A 22,392-nucleotide genomic window follows, 5' to 3' on the forward strand; every position below is an offset into this window, starting at 1 on the left:
TTTATTTTTTAGTTCTCGGCGGACACAACATCTTTATTTGTATGTGGTGCTGAGGATCGAACCCGGGCCGCACGCATGCCAGGCGAGCGCGCTACCACTTGAGCCACATCCCCAGCCCCCCTTTAGTATTTTTTAAAGAAAGGTCTGATAGCCACAAATTCTCTTAGTTTTTGTTACCTATGGAAGTCATTGCGTTCACTTTTTGGCTTTTTTTGTTGTTATTTTTCGTTTGTTGTTTTTTCCCTTCAAGGCAGGGTCTCACTGTGTTGCCCAGGCTGGTCTCAAACTTGGGATCCTTTGCCTCATTCTCCTGAGTAGCTGGGATTACACACCTATCTTGACTCCTTTTTAAAATCAATTTATACTTCATCTAACCTAAAATTTACTATTGTGAAATATATGTTTCACTGATTTCTTAATATTCACTAGGTTGTGCAGCCATCTCTGCAATCTAATTACAGAACATTTTTATCATCCCAAAAGGAAATCTTGTACCTTTTCATAGTATAGCCATCCAGGTGGTTTGAAATAGTATCTCATTTGCATTTCCCTAATGCCTAATGTTGGCGAACATTTTTTCATGTGTTTATTGTATGCTAATATGTCTTCTTTGGTGAAATGTCTATGCAAATCTTTTGCCAATTTTTAAATTGTATTATTTTGTCTTTTTATTATTGAGTTCTAAGGGTTGTTTATTTATGCTAGATACAAGCCCCTTATCAGATGTATGATTTGCAAATATTTTCTTCCATTGGATGGTTGTCTTTCACTTTATTTTTTTAAGTATACATGCATATATATTACACACACACACACACACACACACACATATACACACACACACATACCCCTTTCAGATAGGGTATTGTCATGGTACACAAACTGGTCTCAAACCACTCCTGGCTTAAAGCCATCTTCCTGCCTCATCCTCCCAAGTAGTTAGGAGAACTACAAGCACACACCACTGTACTAGGCTGTCAGTTTCTTAATAATGTCCTTTGTAGAGAGTCTAATTTTTTGTTTTGTTTTGTTTTCATAATTACTTTACTGACACACTGAATAGAAAATCTTAATACAAAGAAGAAATACATGCCAGGTTAAACAGAAATGGTAGTCATCCTGGCTGATAATTAAATGAATTTGTTTTAATACATAATAGTAAGTTTGAGAAGTCTAATTTTGATGAAGTGATTTATTGTTTTCTTTGGTTTCTTACGCTTTTAGTGACATATGTAGTAAACCCTTGCCTAATCTAAAGTCATTCAGGTTTAGTCGTGTGGTTTAAGAGCTTTGTTCTTTTATTCTTACATACATAGATTGTGAGTTTCATAGATTTTGAGTTTACTTGTATATAATGTGATTTCAGGGTCCAAATTCACATTTTTGCATGTGATTATCTAGGTGTCCCAGAACCATTGCCTTCATTAATTATGGATGCTTTTACTAGATATGAAATTCTTGTAAGATTTTTTTCTCAGCAGTTTGAATACCTCACTTCTGGCATGAATTTACTAGATGTCAGACTCATTAATTTTAAACTGAAGAACCAAAACATTCTCTGTTGTTGAATATAAATAACCTTCATTCTATTTTTTTCTTTTAAGTTACTCACTATTTCATTTATTACTGTAAATATTAAAATTTCACTGTTTAAGAAAACATTCTTTCCAGCAATTTTTTTAATGCTCTAGCTTTAAATAAAGGGTTGTAATATTACCAGGTAAGTTGGTGATACTGGTAGAGTATTCTCATGAAAATCTATTGGAAACAAAATTAGACTTAGCCATTGTTATCCTAGGCACAATACATATGTGAAGTATCTTTTATGTATAATCAGTGTCTACCAATTGAAAAAAAAAATCTAGGCCTAAAGAACAGCTGGATTAGGCCAATAATGTAGCTCAGTGGTAGAGCAGTTGCCTGTCATGTGCAAGCCCCTGGTTCAATCCCCAGTACCACCAAAACAAAAACACACACTTGGCTTGGCTTGAGAGATTTTCCTGAATAACATTCTCCTGTGAAGGAGGGCTTCCCATTTTTTTTTTTTTTTTTACCTACCCAGCAATTAAAGTCACCTAGGGAACTGGAAGAAACTCCCTTTCTAGTTACTCCTTCTAACAAATATAAATGATAACATTCCTTTAATACAAGGGTATGCAACAATAACTCTTTGTATTATTTCTACATCCTTTGTCAGGAGGATGCTCTAATGGTGATGCTCTAGTTTTAATTAGTCTCACAATCTCTTTTACAGTTTAAAAATCGTAATTAGATGCTGAGCACAGTAGTACATTCCTGTAATCCCAACTAGTTCAAGGTCAACCTCAGCAACATAGTAAGACCCATCTCAAGGCTGAAGATGTAGCTCAAATGAAGAGCACTAGCTTTGCATGCTCAAAGTCCCTTGTTCAATCCTTAGTACCCGGGAGCGGGGGGCAAAAGTCAAAGTAAAATAAAGGTATTGTGTCCGTCTACAACTAAAATATATTTTTAAAAAGTACTTAAAATTATCTACAAAACGCCACTGAATGGGCTGGGGCTGGCCCAGTGGCAGAGTGCATGCCTAGCATGTGTAAGGCACTGGATTCGATCCTTAGCACCCCATGAAAATAAACGAATAAAATAAAGGCATCTGTCCATCTATAGCTACAAAAATAATTTTTTAAAAAACCACTAATAATATGCTCTTTTATTCACAGATTTATATATTCCCTGGGTCAATTCATGTGCTCCAGAACACAGAAATATTATCGCCAGTAAAACTAAAATGACATGACCAATGTTGCTGCATTGTTAAAACTTTATTTCATTTGTTTATTTATTTTTATATGGTGTTGAGGATCTTACCCAGTGCCTCAAACATGTTAGGCAAATGCTCTACCAGTTTGCCACATCCAAGCCCTATTCCTACATTTTTAACTGTCTTCTGCCTGTTGTGTTATTTACTGTTTTGCTTAAATGGGTCATATAAAATTAAAATGTGAAGCATATTGTTCATGAAATTGAATCATTGGACAATAAAATTAATATTTAAGTAATTTAATATGAACTAGAGTGTTTCTTATAGGTATTTCACTATGTTTATATACATAAGGTTTATTTTTTTCCATTTAAGCAGGATAAATTGATGGGTGGAGTTTTTATTTATTTTTTTTTTAAATATGTTTAGTGATGAGAAAGAAGAGCAGGATCAAAAAGAAAAATTGGTGTTGACAGAAGACTGTGAATTGATTACAATAATTGATGTAATTCCTGGCAGATTAGAAATCACTACGCAACACATTTACTTCCATGATGGCAGCATTGAAAAAGAAGATGGTAAGGAGTTCTGGGGAAATAATTTATATTCAATAATTAAATAAGAAGAATATAATAAGATGGGACAGTGAAAGTCTGTTGTGTAAAATTAAAAATGGTAACTCATTATGGGTTTAAATTTATTCAGTGTTAAAGGGGGAATGCTTTTATGTTTTATTTACTTTGAAAGACTCAGCTTGAGGGGATTTTAATAAACTTAAGCTGTAAAAGACAATCTTAATTTATCATACCTTTGAAAGTATACTTTTATAAAAATTTCTTACCTAATCCTTCATGTAATAATAAAAGGCTGATTATATCTTTACAATACCAACATAGAAGTCTGGGTTTATAGCTCAGAAGTAGAGCACTTGCCTAGCATGTTTGAGGCACTGGGTTTGATTCTTAGCACTGTGTATAAATAAATAAATAAAACAAAGGTCCATTGATAACTAAAAACTTTTTTAAATGAATAAAATGTCAACATTAAAAAGGTTTCTAGGATAGAATATATTTTCTATTTTCGTGGGTAGGCAGTAGAAGAACTATAGAACTTTTAAAATAGTTTTAAAAGAAATAGTTTAAACATCCTTTAAATTTAATAAATGGTTTTATAATCGACAATCCCTTTTCCCTAAGTGTTACCTTGACAGGAACAAGAAGATACTTTCTGCGTATGAGTAATTAAAAAGATTTTTTTTCTATTTTCAGGAGTAGGTTTTGATTTCAAGTGGCCTCATTCTCAAATTCGTGAGATTCACTTACGGCGCTACAACTTAAGGAGATCAGCTCTTGAGATTTTTCATGTTGATCAATCCAACTATTTTCTAAATTTCAAGAAGGAGGTATGCTACCTTTCTGACAATCCCAAAGTATTAGCTTGAAGTGATTTTCCAGCTAGTAAGCTCTAATGGGACTTTGGTCCAACTAAAGTTCAAAAGTGAATTTTATTACTTTACATTTATATAGCTTTGAATAATTCACAACACAGTAAGGGTAGAAATTATGTTTATTACAAATAAAAGTTACTAAATTGTTCTATTTTCCAAAATGATAGGAAATAACAAAGCTAATTTTTTTATTATTGTTTTAGTTGTAGTTGGACACAACACTTTATTTTATTTATTTATTTTTATGTGGTGCTGAGGATCGAACCCAGGGCCTTGCACATGCTACGCAAGGGACCTACCGCTCAACGACAACCCCAGCCCACAGAACTAAATTTCAGCCAGACTTGAGCAAGTTTTCTACTTCAAATCTAATGCTTTTTCCATTATACAGTACAATTTTTGCAAAAGCTAGATGGTGTAACTTTACCAACTGCTATTTTATGTTGCTATATCAAAATATCTGAGACCAAGTAATTTAAAAGAATAGAAGTTAATTTGGCTTGTAATTTTGTAGGCTAGGAAGTTCGAGTAGAGAAGTTAAAACCATAATCCACTGTTTATATGACATGTCTAGAATAAGCAAACCCGTAAAGATAGAAAGTAGAGGATAGGAAAGGCAGCAGAATACAACAGACACTAGTATGGCAGTAGGTAAAAACGTGGATGTGTAACCGATGTGATTCTGCAATCTGTATATGGGGTAAAAATGGGAGTTCATAACCCAGTTGGATCAAATGTATGAAATATGATATGTCAAGAGCTTTGTAATGTTTTGAACAACTAATTAAAAAAAAGATAGAAAGTAGACTTGTGGTGTTAAGGAGATAAGGAGGCAGAACTGGGAATAACTACTAATAAATAAGGGTTTTCTGTTGGTGGGGGAGTGATGAAAATTTTCTAAAGCTAGATAATGGTGATAGTTGCATTGCTCTGATTATACTAAAAGGGTGAATTGTATCTCAATAAAGCTGTTACAAAGACTATAACCCAAGTTTGTTGAGCAGTTTTTAAACTACATAATGGTATATTTTGTAGGTTAGAAACAAAGTGTATAGTAGGCTGTTGTCACTTCATTCTCCAAATAGTTATGGAACAAGATCACCACAGGAATTATTCAAAGCATCAGGATTGACACAGGTAGGGAATTTTTGAGTCACTGTTCATTTTATATCAGAAATTTTTCTTAAAAGTAAAACTTGATTCTTGCAATTATTTTCTTTTGATTATTACAACTATTATTCTTTCATTACGTCTGATCTTTTGAATTCTTTAAATCTTCTTTTGTTTCCTTCACATATACCAATTTCTTACCCCTTCAGCTGCCATATCATTCATTTTATGGGTATATCCTTTAGTAACTTTGTCTTTTTAAACAAATAATATGGACTTTTAGTTTTTAAATAAAAATAGTACATGAGTGAAGAAGAAAAAAAAAGAAAAATAGGAAAAGTGCCCTGGAAAAGGTAAACAAAAAATTGCCCTTTTACCAGCTAACGCTAATTAATGCTCTCTTGAATTATGTTCCCACTTATAATCTCAATATGTTTTGAATTTGTACTTCTAGAACCCAAAGGAAAGCTGTTAGTTTTTGCTTTCTAGGATTGTTAGTAGTTTCTTAATCAGTATAGCTCTTTTTTCCTGACAGATATTCATCTTTCTTAAGTTTTTGTCTCATTCTAGAGTTATCAGCAGTTCTTTCTCTTTTTTCTTTATTTTTGGTGCTGGAGATTGAACCCAGGGCCTCATGTGTGCTAAACCTTACCGTGAGCTATATACAATACCAGTCATGTTACTATTGCCAGTGAAATAAGCTTTACTTAATAAAGTACATTCTCTTTTGCCTATATAATATACTTGGTTAAGTATTGATTCTTCAACCTGGCATTTAAAACAGTTGGGCATTCTTTAAGTGTAAATATATATAATTGCAAATGTGTGTGTGTGTGTGTGTGTGTGTGTTCTATTTCTCACTGTTCACTATATGTTTTGCTTAAGGCACATGGTAAAGTTAATACTAATCTGTCAGCAAAACTCAAGCATGCTCCCACTGTGTATAGTAATTAGAAGGCTAGGTATAGGGAGGCAATTCATCAGAAACAATGATTATCTCTTTCCTTAGAAAATTTTCTACCTAATAGGTAAAATCTCATCTATAATTGCTTTATAATGGTAGTTTTCTTTGGATAGCTAATATACTGTTGAAGTAATACTAGCTTATGGTATATTAAGTTTTACCATATTAAGGGTAGTTTTAGTATATCACAATAATATTTTTTAATACATATGTAAATTTTCAAGTAGGATGGTCCTTTGAAAATTTAAAATTTTAAGATATTCAAATAAAGCATTTAAAGACTTAATTCTTATCAAAGACTCCTTAGACTATATTATAAAATTTATGTTCAGTTTTTGTTTCCTAGAGATATATTTTAAAAGGAAACAAAAAGTGAGGAAAAGTGATTTATTTCCATTTTAAGCTTCTTTTTATCCATTTATCAAGTAGGTAGAGATAATGTTCACAAAAGATTGCGTTGGTCTTGTTGGTAATACTTGCCAGTTTCTAAGAGATATAGATTATATAATTCTGCTATTGCTCTTTTTCATACTGTCTAGAAATGGGTGAACAGAGAGATATCAAATTTTGACTACCTCATTCAAATAAATACAATAGCAGGACGAACCTATAATGACCTTGCACAATATCCTGTGGTAAGTTTTGTAAAAATGTCATAAATATTAAATTACCTTTCAGTTTTATAATATAGAAAACTATATGCATGATCCTTTTTTATTTTTTAACATACGTATCTGGAGACTGGGGGCATAACTCAGTGATAGAATGCTTGCCTTGTATGTTTGAGCGCCTGAGTTTGATTCCTAGTGCAGCGTACACAAGCACACACACACTCACACACAGGTATAAACACACCCTTGTTACCTTTATGTATATTTTCTCCCCTGATATTTTCAAGAAATATATAAATATGTAGAATAATGAAAAAGTAAAAGCCATTTTCTTTTACTTCATTGAAAATGTTCCAGTGGAATTATAGAAAATACTCTGTTGAACTAAAGATGAATATTTTCTTTATTCCCAGCAGCGCAAAAAAAAAAAGATGAATATTTAAAATATTTAAAGTATTTGCAATGAGGAAAGGTATTTTTAGAGACTATATCTTTCTGTCTTTATGTAAGCATTTGATATTGAATATGGGGATATTAGCTTCTCTAGTAAGGAATGTCTAAGTTGTAAATTGTGACTTTTTTTAGTTTCCTTGGATTTTACAAGATTATACTTCAGAAGAGTTGGATCTTAATAACCCCACTGTATTTCGAGATCTTTCCAAACCAATTGGAGTAGTTAATGATAAAAATGCCAAAGCTATGAGAGAAAAGTAAGTGTTTTATAACCCTTTTTAGGAAAACTCTGTTTATTTGAATTTGTATTGATTTCTTCCAAGATCAACCAAATGTTATCTGTTTTTAATGTATGACTAATTTTGATAATCAGTCTGATAATCGCTTCACTAAATTTTCTTAAGTATTTTGGTAGCTCTTCAAGTAATTATATTTCTGTTGATTTTCTTTCTTCACCAAAGTTAAATTGCTATTGCCCCAAAATGCTTTTCATCTTCAAGTAAATATACGCTAATGTGTAGTAGGTTTTTGAAATTTTTTTATCTCAGATAGTTATTTTAGATTTCATAACTTACCAGTACAATATGTATAAATATTCATCTGATATATTTTGAAAAAATACAAAATTAATACTAATCTATTATTCAAAATAACGTCAATGAAGAATAATGAAATGAGTAAAAATTTAGAAAATAATTTTATTAAGAAAAGCAAAATTTTATGGTAGTTCTATTTATTCATGATCTACCCCAGGAGCTCAGATTATCCTTTATTAGCAGCTTATAGAAGATGACAGGGTAGATCATGAAGAAATGTTCATCATTGCTAGCAATTAGAGAAATGCAAATCAAAACTACTCTTAAGATTTCATCTCACTCCAGTCAGAATGGCAGCTATTATGAATACAAACAACAATAAGTGTTGGTGATGATGTGGGGGAAAAGATGCACTCATACACTGCTAGTGGGACTGCTAGTTGGTGCAGCCAGTATGGAAAGCAGTATATAGATTCCTTGGAAAATTGGGAATGGAACTACCATTTGACTCATCTATCCCTGTCCTTGGTCTATACCCAAAGGATTTAAAAAACAGCATACTACAGGGGCACAGCCACGTCAATGTTTGTAGCAGTACAATTCACAATAGCTAAACTGTGGAACCAACCTAGATGCCCTTCAATAGATGAATGGATAAAAAAAATGTGGCATATATACACAATGGAATATTACCCAGCAATAAAAGAGAATAAAATCATAGCATTTGCAGGTAAATGGATGGAGTTAGAGAATATCACACTAAGTGAAGTTAGCCAATCCCCAAAAAACAAATGTTGAATGTTTTCTCTGATATAAGGAGGCTGATTCATAGTGGGGTAGGGAAGGGGAGCATGGGAGGAATAGACAAACTCTAGATAGGGTAGAGAGGTGGGAGAGGAAGGGAGGGGCATGGGGTTAGCAAGGATGGTGAAATGTGATGGACATCATTATCCAAAGTACATGTATGAAGACACGAATTGGTGTGAATACTCTTTGTATACAACCAGAGATATAAAAAATTTGTGCTCTGTATATGTAGTATAAATTGTAATGCATTCCGCTGTCATATATAAATTTTAAATAATTAATAAGAAAAAGAATAATTTGATATTAATGTCCCTGCTTTTCCCTGTAAATTTGTGAATGACTTCAGATTTCTACTAATGAGGGCAATGAACTCTCTTATAGATTAATTCGAAAGTAGACTATGAATTTTTCTTTTCACTTTTTCTTTGCCATCTTTCCCAGTATTTTCTTCATTATGTTTAATGTTTTTATTTGATTTACCAAGGGAGCTTTGTTGTATATTTGTGTATTCTGTCACTGTAACTAGTCAGACTTTTTTTTTTTTTCCTGACAATAACCAAAAGTTTTGTTTTCAACCAACATCCCACAGGGAATACTTAATATAAATAGCTTATTTTATTGGTATTCAAGGCTGCAACTTGTTCTAAAGTTTGATGGTCTTATTTTTGCATGTGAACAAATGACTTTGACAAATTATTTTTTATTCCACTAAATAGTAAGTTGACCTAAACTTGATGAACTGATTACAGTTATCCCTTGGTATCCATGGCGATTGGTTCCAGGACCCCAGCAAATACTAAATTCTGTAAATGCTTGTTTCTTATATAAAATGGCTTAGAATTTGCATATACTCTTCTTGTACATCTTCCTATATAGTTTACCTCATCTCTAGATTACTTATAATATCTCATACACTGTAAATAGTTGCTATATTATATTGTTTAAGGAATGACAAGGAAAAATGTCTGTACATGTTCAGTACAGACAAAATTTTTTCCTTAATATTTTCAATATGCAGTTGGTTGAATCTGAAGATACAGAACCTGTGGATTCAAATAACTGACTATACTGCTTTGGTTTAAAAAATTCATGGTTTATTTCTTCCAAAACACAGTTTATTCCTTTTTTTTTAAAGATGTTGATGGACCTTTATTTTATTCATTTATTTATATGTGGTGCTGATATAAGGAGGCTGATTCATAGTGGGGTAGGGAAGGGGAGCATGGTGCTAGCAACCCAGTGCCTCACACCTGCTAGGCAAGCGCTCTACCACCAAACCACAACCCCAGCCCACTATTCATTCTTATTCATATTTTATACACACTAATTCACATGTCGTCATTCAGATCAGTCATACATGTATTAATGATAAGCTTGCAGAATCACTGTATATCCATTGATAATAATCTTGTTTAGCCTTTTTTCCTATATATCATCTCCTGTTTCTTTTACATTTGGATTACTAAGCTTTTATTTTCTACCATTTTTTTATTAGTATTCCATATATTTGTCCATTAACTTGGCCACAGAAGGATATCTTATTATCACATTGCTTATAACAGAAAAAATGGAACTAATCTAAATGTCTAAAAGTAAGAAATAGTTGATCTGTGGCACATTTTTACAGTCCAATTCCACCTATCCATTAAAAACATCATTTTGGGGGCTGGGGATGTGGCTCAATGGTAGAGTGCTTGGCTAGCATGTGTGAGGCACTGGGTTAAATTCTCAGCACCACATAAAAATGAATACATAAAATAAAGGTATTGTGTCCATCTACAACTAAAAAACTAAAAAAACATCATTTGGAAAGATGTTAATAGATTCAGATTATTAAAATATAAGATTTATGTATTAAATATTATGTGCATATTTTTCCCCCAGTACTAAGGATCAAAACCAGGAGCTGTGCCCTTTCTAGGCAGGGCTGTACCACTGAGCTACATCCCTAGCCCTTTTTTAAAAATTTATTTTGAGACAGGATTTCATTTAATTGCCCTAACCTGGCCTTGAACCTGTGATCCTCCTTCCTTAGACTTCTGAATACTGGGATTATAGGTATGCATCACTGTTTCTAACTATGTATAACACTTTTATGTTGAAAAATATTTGCATGGCTAGAAGTGTAGCTCAGTGGTAGAACATTTTCCTAGTGTGTGCAAGAATCTGAATTTGATCCCCTATGCTAACAGAAAGAAAAACTGTGTATTAACTTATACATTAGAAGAGACAAATATTCATCAAGCTAATGGTAATTATCTCTTAAGAGTAGAATTATAGTTGAAGTTTTTTTCTATTTTAATTCTGTTTTATAATTTTCCACAGTGAACGTATAGTATTATTATATAATACAAATTTTTTTCAGAATCCCATGTTGGTGATGTTGTTTGGAAAAAGTATTAAGGAATAAAACTTTTCCCATATGTTTATATGACATGACGATACAAATACATAGTTTGATAATGAAGCATATGAACAATGACTTTTAAAAAAACCTGTTTTCATCCCATTAACTTAGATCCTCTTGTGTAATTTTGCTATTATGGTTATAAAACTGTAGTTTCTTTTTTTAGATATGAAAATTTTGAGGATCCTATGGGAACAATTGATAAATTTCATTATGGAACTCACTATTCAAACTCTGCGGGGGTCATGCACTATCTCATTCGTGTAGAACCATTCACCACCCTCCACATCCAGCTTCAGAGTGGAAGGTATGCTTGGGGTAAATAAGCTATTTTCTTACAAATGTGTCAGTGTCAAACTGTTTGCCTTGAAATCATGTGCTCTGTAACAGGTTCGTATCATTTAAATTCTTCATTAGGCTTTGATTCAAATAAAATGACCAAACAGTTTGAAAATGATTCACTCAAACTGACTAATAGAAATGACTTTTCAGGAGAATTCTTTTTTTGCTATTATCCCAGTTTATTTTGGGGGTTCCTACTGTTTTGAAGAATTCATCATAGATTTAGAATTAGAGTTGATTTAGAGATAAATCTAAGCCACCTAAAGAGTCAAAGCTCACCAATGCTCATGTAATCATCTTTAGAATATTTATCAAAGAAACAGAAAGAAGTAGCAATGTGGGACTTTTATAGCAACTGTCTTTGATACCACAGTATTCACATGTTATCTGTGAATATTACAACTTACCTTTATTTCATGTTTTCCTATAAACTAACTTCTCTGTGAATCCTTTTTACTTAATGCATCCTCCAATAGCTCCTACTTATGTGTATTTTGTCTCTGTGTTGCTTTATTCCTTACAGGTTTGTCTTCCTCACCTATTCAGAAACTATATATATACACTGCCCATACTGTTTTCTTTCCTGTGTAGTTTGTTTCTCATGCAATTATCCTGTAGCTTCTATCCCTGTCTTAAACTTTGGTTTTCAAGAAGAGGCTGTGTCCCAAGATCATTTAACGTCACAAAAAAGTGTTAACATTTACCATGATAGTGGCTAATTTTTCCTACATAAGATGTAATGAAGTTTAAATGGGATTTCAGCCTTTTTATGATTTTATGAATGATTTTTTACAGAGCTTAAATCAATTCTATTTTAACTTCAGAGGATACCATCAAGAAAGTGAAAATCTAATAAGGGACTTATATCTAAAATTTAGCTCTAAAATACATAAATAAGCCTTATAACTAAATAATAGACAATTCAATTTAAAATGGACAAAGAGGCCAGGTGCAGTGGTGAATGTCTGTAATACCAGTAATTCAGGAGGCTGAGGCAGGAGGATCACAAGGATATCCTTGGCAATTTGGCAAGATGCTGTTGGGTCCACAAAATACATATACGATGGTGTGAGAGGGAAGGGAAGAAAAAAAAGAGAGAGATAAGTGTCACAGTAGAATGGGTAGAGAATAGTGATGGGAGGGGAGGAAAGGGGAGGTGGGGATAGGGAGGGAAGCAGAATACAACTGACACTAGGATTGCTGTATGTACACACATGGATGTATAACTAATGTGATCCTGCAATTTGTACATGTAGAAAAATGAGAATTCATACCCTATATGAATCGAATGTATGATATGTCAAGATCATTGTCTTGAGCAACTAATAAAAAAATAAAATGTAAAAAGAGCTACACAATGGGCCACATATTTCATAATTTATGTGAACTGTACAAAATGGACAAATCTGTGGAGTCAGAAAGTAGATTTGTAGGTGCCAAAGTTGGGAATAAGGTGAATGGGAAAAGATGCTAATATATACTGTTTTAGTCAGCTTTTCTGCCACCATGACCAAAACACCTGACAAGAACAACAATGAGGAGGAAAAGTTTATTTGGGGCTCATAGTTCTAGAGGTCTGGGTCCACATTTGGCTGCATCTGTTATTCTGGCCCCAAGGTGAGGCAGAACAGCATAGTAGAAGGGTATGGTGGAAGAAAGCAGCTCAAAATGTGGCACCAGGAAACAGAGCTCTGCTCACCCAGGTCAAAATATAAACCCCAAAGGCACCACTTCAGTGACCCACCTCCTCCAGCCACACCCTACAAGCCTACAGTTCCCCTGACCCCCTGTTAATCCATGTCACTGGATTAATGTACTGATTATGTTAGGGTTCTTACAACCTAGTTATTTCACCTCTAACTTTTTGAATTGTCTCAAACATGAGCTTTTTTGGGGGGTGGGGTGGGGGTACAGTGATGGAGATTGAACCCAGGGACTTGTGCATGCAAGGCAAACACTCTGCCAACTGAGCTACATCCCCAGCACTCACACATGAGCTTTTGGGAGACACTTCATATCTGTACCATAGTAGGTACACTGTTTCTTCTTGGAGCAAAGAGAATGTTCTAAAATTAATTGTGCTTTTGGTTGCCCAACTAGGATTATACTAAATTAAATCATCAAATTGTCCACTTAAAATGAATGAATCACATGCTAGTTCTATCTCAATTAACTTTATACCTCTTCTTAAATGTGGGTAGGCCAGTGTTAGACTTTATAAGCTAATTTCTGTTATTAGATTCAAAGTTCTCGTAAGATCAATTCTTCTCAAACTTATATTAATAGGGATTTAAAAAACAGAAGGAGAGCCAAGTTAGTCATTGTGTCACTTTTTTTCTTTTATCAGGGACTTAAATTTTTAGACTCAGGTCATTATTACTAAAGTACAACCCAGGTATATAATATCAAAGGAAATAAAGCAGAAGGGTTTATGTTTTTTGTGATTAAGGAAAGCATAGTACAGTTGCAGCATTACTACTTGAACTTCTTCCAGCTACCATAGGCTCTATCTACCCGTGATGAAACTTAAAGTAAAATTAATTAAAAGTTAAATAAAATTAAGCTAATAGTATATGCAAGTAATATATAAAAGCTTCAGCCACAGAGGTGTGTCCCTAATTTACCCATTAGTTTTGAGAAGAGTTTCTATTGAGGATTCATACATCAAGGATTAAATTAGCATTCCTATAAATCCGTTAACCAAACATATTAATATTGTAGTGTTTAAATTACATTTAAACTGTGATTTTCAAATATCTAAATAATGTTCACTTTAGGGCTTGTGTTGTGGCTCAGTGGTAGAGTGCTCGCCTGGCATGTTTGAGATCCTGAGTTCAATCCTCAGCACCACATAAAAATAAATAAATAAGTAAAATAAAAGTATTGTGTCCAACTACAACTAAAAAATAAATATTTTTTTAAAAGTTCACTTTATGCAATACATTTTATTCAGCAAAATTTATGCCTTTTAAAAAATATTTTTTATTTTTTAGTGTAGTTGGACACAGTACCTTTATTTCACTTATGTTTTTTTTTTTTTTTGAGAGAGAGAGAATTTTTTAATATTTATTTTTTAGTTTTCAGTGGACACAGCATCTTTATTTTATTTTGATTTGGTGCTGAGGATCGAATCCAGCGCCCCATGCATGCCTGGCGAGCGAGTTACCGCTTGAGCCACAACCCCAGCCCCAAATTTATGCCTTTTTAAAAAGCATCTTAAAATTATGTTTCATTTACTTGAAATTTTTCTTCAGTGTGATTTTTTAACTACTTTTACTAAGGTTATAGTAGTAGTTAAAATTATAGTACTTAGCTCTTGACAACAAAATATAAAAGATTAAATTATAATAGAGAAAATTACATTTTTAGATATGAAAGAAAAAGATGAAGAAAAGAGCAGCTCTAATCATTCAGAAACCTACAGGGAGTTTAAAGGTTTTGTTTCATGTCTTATTGTTGTTTTGATCCAGTATTTACTGTTCGTTTTTAATTTCTCCTTGCAGGTTCGACTGTGCAGATCGACAGTTTCATTCCATCCCTGCTACCTGGCAAGCTCTCATGGATAATCCATATGATGTGAAAGAACTTATTCCTGAATTCTTCTATTTTCCAGAGTTTTTGGAAAATCAAAATCGTAAGAAATAGAGGATTAAAAAATTACCTTAGCAGATCCAGTGGTGGAACCTGAAAAATAACTTTCAGGACCTGTCTGCAATGTCATATATCTTATTTAAGGTTCATTCTATCCATAGATTACTTAGTGACAGGGTTTAACTGATGCCCAGGTATTAGTCTTCCCTTCTAGGGATGTTCTATAGGGAACTAAGATTAATGAGTCAAATCTGAACTGATAAGAAAATCTGTACAGTGTAACTAGAGAAGCAAAACTGGCCATATGCTGTCACTAAGAGTCTTTTGAGTTAGATAAGATCAGGATTTAGACTAGGGATCAGCAAACTACAGGTCCATGGACCAAATCAATAAGCAAACTCATATTTTTACAAATAAAGTTTTATTGGTACACAGCCAATTGTTTTATATATCATCTATGTATGACTGCTTTCAGAGATTAATAGTAGACTTGAGTAGTTGCAGCAGAGACTATATCACAAGACCAAAAATATTTATATTTGACCCCTTATTGAAAAAGTTTACAGACTCCTTAATTAGAACATAGGAGAGGAGTCAAATTGGGAATAATGACTTAAGTTTATCACACTGTTTGAAAATTTATATTTTTAAAGTAGACAAGCATAGAGCTAAACCCAGTCTTTTAAAATACCTGGACACTTTCACAGTAGTTTTACATATACTTTTTAGTACAAATAAAGAACATGACAAACCTACTGGTGTTCTTTAGGGCAATTCCACAGTGTTAAAGGGTCATTACCAGTTACTCTTTTTTTCTCTGTTTGACCCTTGCTCAGAAGAGTTTGTTAAGCTGGGAAGAGGGCTTAATGTCATTTTGATCATGCATTCTGGAACAGGTTTTAGAGGCAGGACATCTTATTCTGAGAGTAATACAGTCCAAATTAGTGACTTTCAGAAAATCAGGTGATCTGTTGACTGAGTCTGATCCCAAGGTCAATCAGCCATTACACTGGAGTCTCCTAAAGCCAGAGTATCTGGGATAGGAGGATGAACACACTAAATTTGGTTCAAAAATTTAAGGCACTTTTAACCCAACAACTCATGATATTTATCAGATTCAGTTGTGGTCTTTAGCACTGTGTCCTGATGGCCTCTATTTCTAACTGTACATTACTTTGTTGTTTGAAATGAGCTGGGTAGGAGAAAGCAAATATATCAGGTAATCTGCCATCAGGAGCAAATATTAATAAAACCAACTCAATTATACAAACAAGGAAATTTTAGTATTTTCTATAATAGAAACCCAAAGGTATAGTAGTTCCAGATAGCTTAATATCATCAAGGCCAGTTTTCTTTCTGTATTTCACTCTGCCATTCTGAGTGTTTCAACTTTGTCTATGTCTAGTTCCTCTCACAAGTTAAAATCACTGAAGCAGTGTTAAGTGTCATAGGTAGATACAATGGTATCTTAGAAAGAAATGAGCCTGTTAATCTCTTGAATCCTTTCGTTTTTCTTTTTTTTTTCTGTGTGTGTGTGTGTGTGTGTGTGTGTGTGTGTGTGTGTGTGTATGTATTTGTGTGATTCCAGAGATTAAACCTAGGGGCACTTAATGACTGAGCCACACCCCCAGTCTTTTTTTATTTTTTATTTTGAGACAGAGTCTCCCTAAGTTGCTTAGGGCTTTGCTAAGTTTCTGAGGTGGACTTTGAACTGCAGTCCTCCTGCATCAGCCTCCCTAGCTGTAGGGATTACAGTCATGCACCACTGTACCTGGCCCATTGTGTTCTTTCTTAAGAATGAGAAATCCTTTCTTATAACCTCTCCTTGTTCTCCAGAGCTAGGTCATACACCAACCCCTAAAACACACCAGGAATGGGTGTGTAATGTAGATAAGAAATGAAAAATGAATACACAAATGAATAAATGTTCTGCTAGCAGATAAAAGGAGGAATAACCATAAATTTGGACAATGAACAATATTTGCTACACAGTGACTGACTTAACATAAAGCCAAAGATCCTGTGCATCCTGTTATTCTATGACATTTAAACCTCACTCCAACTTTGGACACATGGTATTTTAAGGCAGCACAATGTTATTTTAAGACTGGTATTTTAAGAGCCTTTTTTCTGAAGGTCTCTTACGTTAACACTTTTCCTCCTACAAGAAAACCTCATATTTAGGAAAATTCTATGTTCTAACTATAAGAGCAAAATTCTGTTATGCAAATATCTATTTAGAATAGTAGTATATAAATATATTATTCTTCCATAAAACAAAATAGAGCTCTTCCAATGAATGATTTTAAGGTATATGTTTTACCAAAAAGCTCAAAGTAGCTATATTTTGTAAATTAACCATTAGAGGATTTGATTTTAGTGTAAAAAGAATACTTAATACTGCATTTTTGTTCAGATTAACATGAGTGTTGTAACTACTCTTCTCAACAAAGGAATTAATTCTTATTCTGATTTCCCCTGTAAAAACTAATTTAAAACTTTTTAAATTAATGGGATAGTGTATATGCCAATAGATAAAAACTAACGAGGAAAAAGCCACTATTTTGCTTAGTAGCATGCCCTCATTTATATTTGATTTACTTCATATATTTAAATCTAAAGTGATATAATGTTTTTATCTTTTATGTCTTAGAATTTAACTTGGGTCGTCTACAAGTTTCCAGAGAACTAGTAAATAATGTCATCCTTCCCAAGTGGGCTAAGTCAGCTGAAGATTTCATCTGTAAACATAGGAAAGCTCTGGTAAGATTTTTGTTTAGTTATTAGACAGATTAATAAGGTACAGATGTGTTTTCCAAAGGATGAAATAAAATATACCTAATTTTTATTTTTTCAGATTAATTTGTTATGTATGCTGTGTTTAGAAAGTATGATATAGTAATTTATTTTTAAGAATCTTCTGATACAGTAGCAATATGTTATAATCCATGAATATAACAAAATAGAGGTTGAACCTCCTTAAACTTAACTTTAAGTAAGCTTTGAATTTTAGAGCATTTGGGAGTTTGGACTTATGCTCAACAGGTCAAGTCTTTGCAAATATTACAAAATGGGAAAAATCCAAAATCCAAGGCAGGCCTGGTGGTACTCAACATGTATTTCTAGCTACTTGGGAGGTTGAGGCGGGTGGGGGGAATCCCTTGAGCCAAGGAATTTGAGGCCAGCCTGAGCAACATAGCAAGATGCTGTCTCAAGAAAAAGGATTGGGGGGACAAAAATAGAATCTGAAACACTTCTGGTCCCAAGCACTTTGCAGAAGGACTATTCAAACCTGTATTTAATACTCCAGTTCTTTATCTCCCTATTGTATGTGTAACCATTCCATTTACCAAACTGGTGTAGTTTGATATTTTGCACTTGTTTCAAATCTCAGGAAGAATGAATACATTTTAAGTTTCTTATAACAAAAGCAGCTAAATCCTAAATGACACTTTTTAAAGCTCACTAATTTTCAGTTAAATTTCCACTTTGGAATTGAAGAACTAATGAGGGTTAGTTAAATATTGATAATTATGTTACTGTTTTGCAGATGATATAATTGGTTCTCTCTTTCCCCCCCATAGTAGCCCACCTGGTTCTGTACTTAAATGAAATGTTGCAGACTCTGAAACTAATTAGAGCACTAATTAGGCTAATACTTGGAAGCATTTTTTTTGTCATTAAAATATAGTTGTCAGGGGTTGGGGTTGTGGTTAAGTGGTAGAGTGCTTGCCTAGCATGCATGAGGTACTGGGGTTTGATCCTCAGCACCACATAAATGTAAAATAAAGATATTGTGTTCACCTAAAACTTAAGAATAAATATTTTTTTAAAATAATATAGTTGTCAATTTTACAAAAATCAAAATTAGATTATATTTGTAAGCAATAACTTTATCAACAAATAAGGGGGGCTGGGATTGTGGCTCAGCATAGTACGTGCGAGGCGCTGCGGTTCGATCCTCAGCACCACATAAAAATAAATAAGTGAAATAAAGGTATTGTGTCCAACTACAACTAAAAAATAAATATTAAAAAAAACAAATAAGGAATTGGAAAAATGAAAATAAAGCAATCTTGAAAGATAACCTGTTTCTCTCTGCTCACTGTTTTCGTAACTCTGTTCTTCCCAACCCCACCCCCAACACACACTGTTTCTTATTAGCTAGCAGAAACTTCTCAAGTCCATTTACTTAGTTCGTTCGTTCGTTCGTTCGTTCCTTCCTTCCTTCCTTCCTTCCTTCCTTCCTTCCTTCCTTTCTTTTTTTCTTTCTTTTTTGAGAGAGAGAGAATTTTTTTTAATATTTATTTTTTAGTTTTTGGTAGTCACAAGTTACTTTCTTATTTATTTTTTGTGGTATGATGAGATTGAACCCAGGACCTCACACATGCTAGGCAAGTGCTTTACCACTGAGTATACCTCCAGCCTTTTAAATCCTTTTTGCTAATAGTATCTAAGATCTAAGGTAGAAGTCGGGATTTTGGGAGGACATGCACTTTAATGTTAGAAAATTTGTTCCAGTTATGTGTTGTTCTATAACAAACTATACCAAAATTCAGTGGCGTAAAATTATAGCCATTTTATCATCTCTCAGTGGTCAGTGTGTTAGCTGGTCTCAGTTGGGAGATTCGACTGGTCTTGCCTGAGGTCCTCATGTAGTTGCAGTTACATGATATCTGTGGTTAGAATCATCTGAAGGGTACATTAAGATACTGGGATATTAAATAATAGATAGAATTATCTTTATATATAATTTTTGAAGATTTACTGGTTTTTCCAAAATTGTCTCTTTCTCTCTCTGCATTATAGTCTGAGGATGTCTTCTTTCCAATTGGTAGCCAGGCTTTTTTGTTTCACATGGCAGCTCAGGTCTCCCCAAAAGTATAAAAATGAAATCTTCCTTGCTCTCTTATAATTTAAGACTTTGAATTTTCATAGCATCATTTCTGCCATCTTATGCTGTTTGAAGAATCAGTGCCAATTCAACAGGAGGGAAAGTAAACCCTATCTCTCAATAGTGAGAGGAAGAAAGAATTTACAGCTATTTTTCATTCATCATATACTTTGGCCTTCTGACCACAAGTCATTTACATACCCTACCCTTTTTCAAAAACTTTTTTAGTTGTAGATAAGACACAGTATCTTTTTCATTTTATCTATTTATTTTTATGTGGTGCTCATAATCGAACCTAGTGCCTCACATATGCGAGGCAAAATAAACTCACTTAAGACACCTATGGTCTGCCCTCCTCCATTAAAGCATTAAGACAGGAATTGTCAAATTTTTTGTAACTGTTTGTCAACAGTAAGGTTCTGTGTCATAGCTCATTTCTGCCTTTTTTGTGTTGAAGCAAATGGATGTCGCTGAGTTCAACTACTAATCTATTAAAGCGACAGCAGATCAGGATTTGACCCCCAGGCAGTAGTTAATTTATCCCTGCATTAAGACTTGAATGCTGGGGATACAGTTCAGTTGGTAGAGTGCTTGCCTCAAATGCACAAGGCCCTGTGTTCCATCCCCAGCACCATTCATACCCAAAAAAAAAAAAAAAAAAAAAAAAAAAGATTGTTTTACAGTCAAATCCCTGAAAACTTTTACCCGATGCTATAGTTTAATGGTAATGATCTGATTTGATCATTGTCTCAGACTATTTCTCATTTTGAGAATATTTGCTCTCTTGAGTTCTCAGGATGAAATTGTTTTATTTTCAAATCTGGAAAATACCCACAGACAGATCCGTTTCTATATCTGATGTATCTAATACAGGAATCCCCTTTTCTCCTGTCTCTAGTAACAATGTCCTCGCTGTCTCATCACTAATAATCTCCATAAAGTCTCTGTCTGCTACCCAACTTGGTTTACCTCTTGGTGTGTGGATTCAGGTGGGAAGTGATTTGCAGCCACTTTTTCAACCCCAAGGTGGTTTTGTTGTTTCCTTGAATTGATTTTTTTCTTTATTCTTGAATTGAAAAGTTCTAAAAACTATTTCAATGGAAACTTTAACACAAAGATGCATTTCATAGCTCTCATTAATTCCTTTAGATATTTGGGCTTATTTATGTTATTTTCTTCCCCTAGTAGTTAGAATATACACATATCAAGATAAAAAAAAGATCATCTACTTTATAGTACATATGAATAGTCAATATACGTAGTAGATACTGAATAAATGTTTAACATTATTTTGAGAGAATTTTATGTACAGATGAAAAGATTTATGAGTAGAAATGTTTCATTTACTCTTTAAAAAAAATATTTCTTTAGGGGTGGGGGTATAGCTCAGTTGGTAGAGTGCTTGTCTAGCATGCATAAGGCCCTGGGTTCAATCCTCAGCACCACACACACAAAAAAACCCATATATATATATATATTTCTTTAGTTGTAGATGAAAATAGTACCTTTATTTATTTATTTTTATGTGGTGCTGAGGATTGAACCAAGTGCCTCATGCTTACTAGTCAAGCACTCTACCACTGAGCTACAACCCCAGCCCCTCATTTGCTCTTTTAAAGAATACAAATTATATTATAGTTGGAAGATATCTTAATTATTAAACTTGTTCTTTTTCTAGGAATCGGAGTATGTTTCAGCTCATCTTCATGAATGGATAGATCTCATTTTTGGTTATAAACAGAGGGGACCAGCTGCAGTGGAGGCACTCAATGTTTTTTATTACTGTAGTTATGAAGGTATAAACTTACATATACTTTTTCTGCTGCATTATTGTGATAGAAATTATTGTTCAATATATGGTCACCTGTGGCATTTTGAACCTGCTTAATATAGGAAAGACCTCCTTAGCAAAACAGCTTTTTGATTGAAAAATGAAGATGCTGCTTTTTGGGGTAGGAGGATAGTAACTAAGTATATATATAGGCAAATCTAATTATAAATGTCATTATTGGTGTTAAAAGAGAGTTTTGGGTTTGGTTCAGTTAGGTACTGTTAATTGAACTTAGGGGTGCCTTACCACTGAGCTACATCCCCAGTCCTTTTTATTCTTTACTTTGAGACTCACTAGGTGCTTGAGGCTGGCAGTTCTACCTCCTGAGTTGCTGGAATTACAGGTGTGCACCACCATGCCTAGCTGTCTAAAGAGTTTTTGATATCTGACATATATGTCCTAGTTAGTTCTACATTAAATATTACATATTAAATTGCTAGTAAACTTTGAAAGAAAGCTTTAGAATTATCAATAACAAACTCTTCAAATGACATTATTTAGCTCAGGATCAAGAATGTTTTCTGCATTCTACTGTCATGTATAACTAGAACAAAAATAATAACAATAATGTTTTCTGATTGCTTTAAAAGACTGAAAAATCACCTGACATAGTGATGCACATTTGTATTCCCAGCCACTTGGGAGGCTGAGGCAGGAGT

At 33.5% G+C, this 22,392-nt stretch overlaps 1 protein-coding gene across 12 annotated transcripts in view; it reads left to right on the forward strand.

Moving 5' to 3' along the window:
- Nucleotides 1-22,392, forward strand: part of Nbeal1 (neurobeachin like 1) — a 191,024-nt gene that overhangs the window by 139,438 nt on the left and 29,194 nt on the right. For 11 of the 12 annotated variants that reach the window (XR_007349443.1, XM_015481284.2, XM_048808341.1 and 8 more), the window contains 9 exons: nt 3,170-3,318; nt 4,009-4,142; nt 5,223-5,324; nt 6,801-6,896; nt 7,458-7,582; nt 11,242-11,382; nt 14,921-15,051; nt 17,662-17,771; nt 21,581-21,698. Coding sequence is in view for 11 of the 12 variants with exons in the window: in XM_015481284.2 (XP_015336770.1) it covers nt 3,170-3,318; nt 4,009-4,142; nt 5,223-5,324; nt 6,801-6,896; nt 7,458-7,582; nt 11,242-11,382; nt 14,921-15,051; nt 17,662-17,771; nt 21,581-21,698 (1,106 nt within the window). In the remaining variant the exon portion in view is untranslated. The remainder of the gene's footprint in view (nt 1-3,169; nt 3,319-4,008; nt 4,143-5,222; nt 5,325-6,800; nt 6,897-7,457; nt 7,583-11,241; nt 11,383-14,920; nt 15,052-17,661; nt 17,772-21,580; nt 21,699-22,392) is intronic. The other variant, XM_048808348.1, reaches the window with a different exon arrangement.

The sequence above is a fragment of the Marmota marmota genome, unplaced genomic scaffold (assembly GCF_001458135.2).
Source record: "Marmota marmota marmota unplaced genomic scaffold, marMar, whole genome shotgun sequence".
NCBI lineage: Eukaryota > Metazoa > Chordata > Mammalia > Rodentia > Sciuridae > Marmota > Marmota marmota.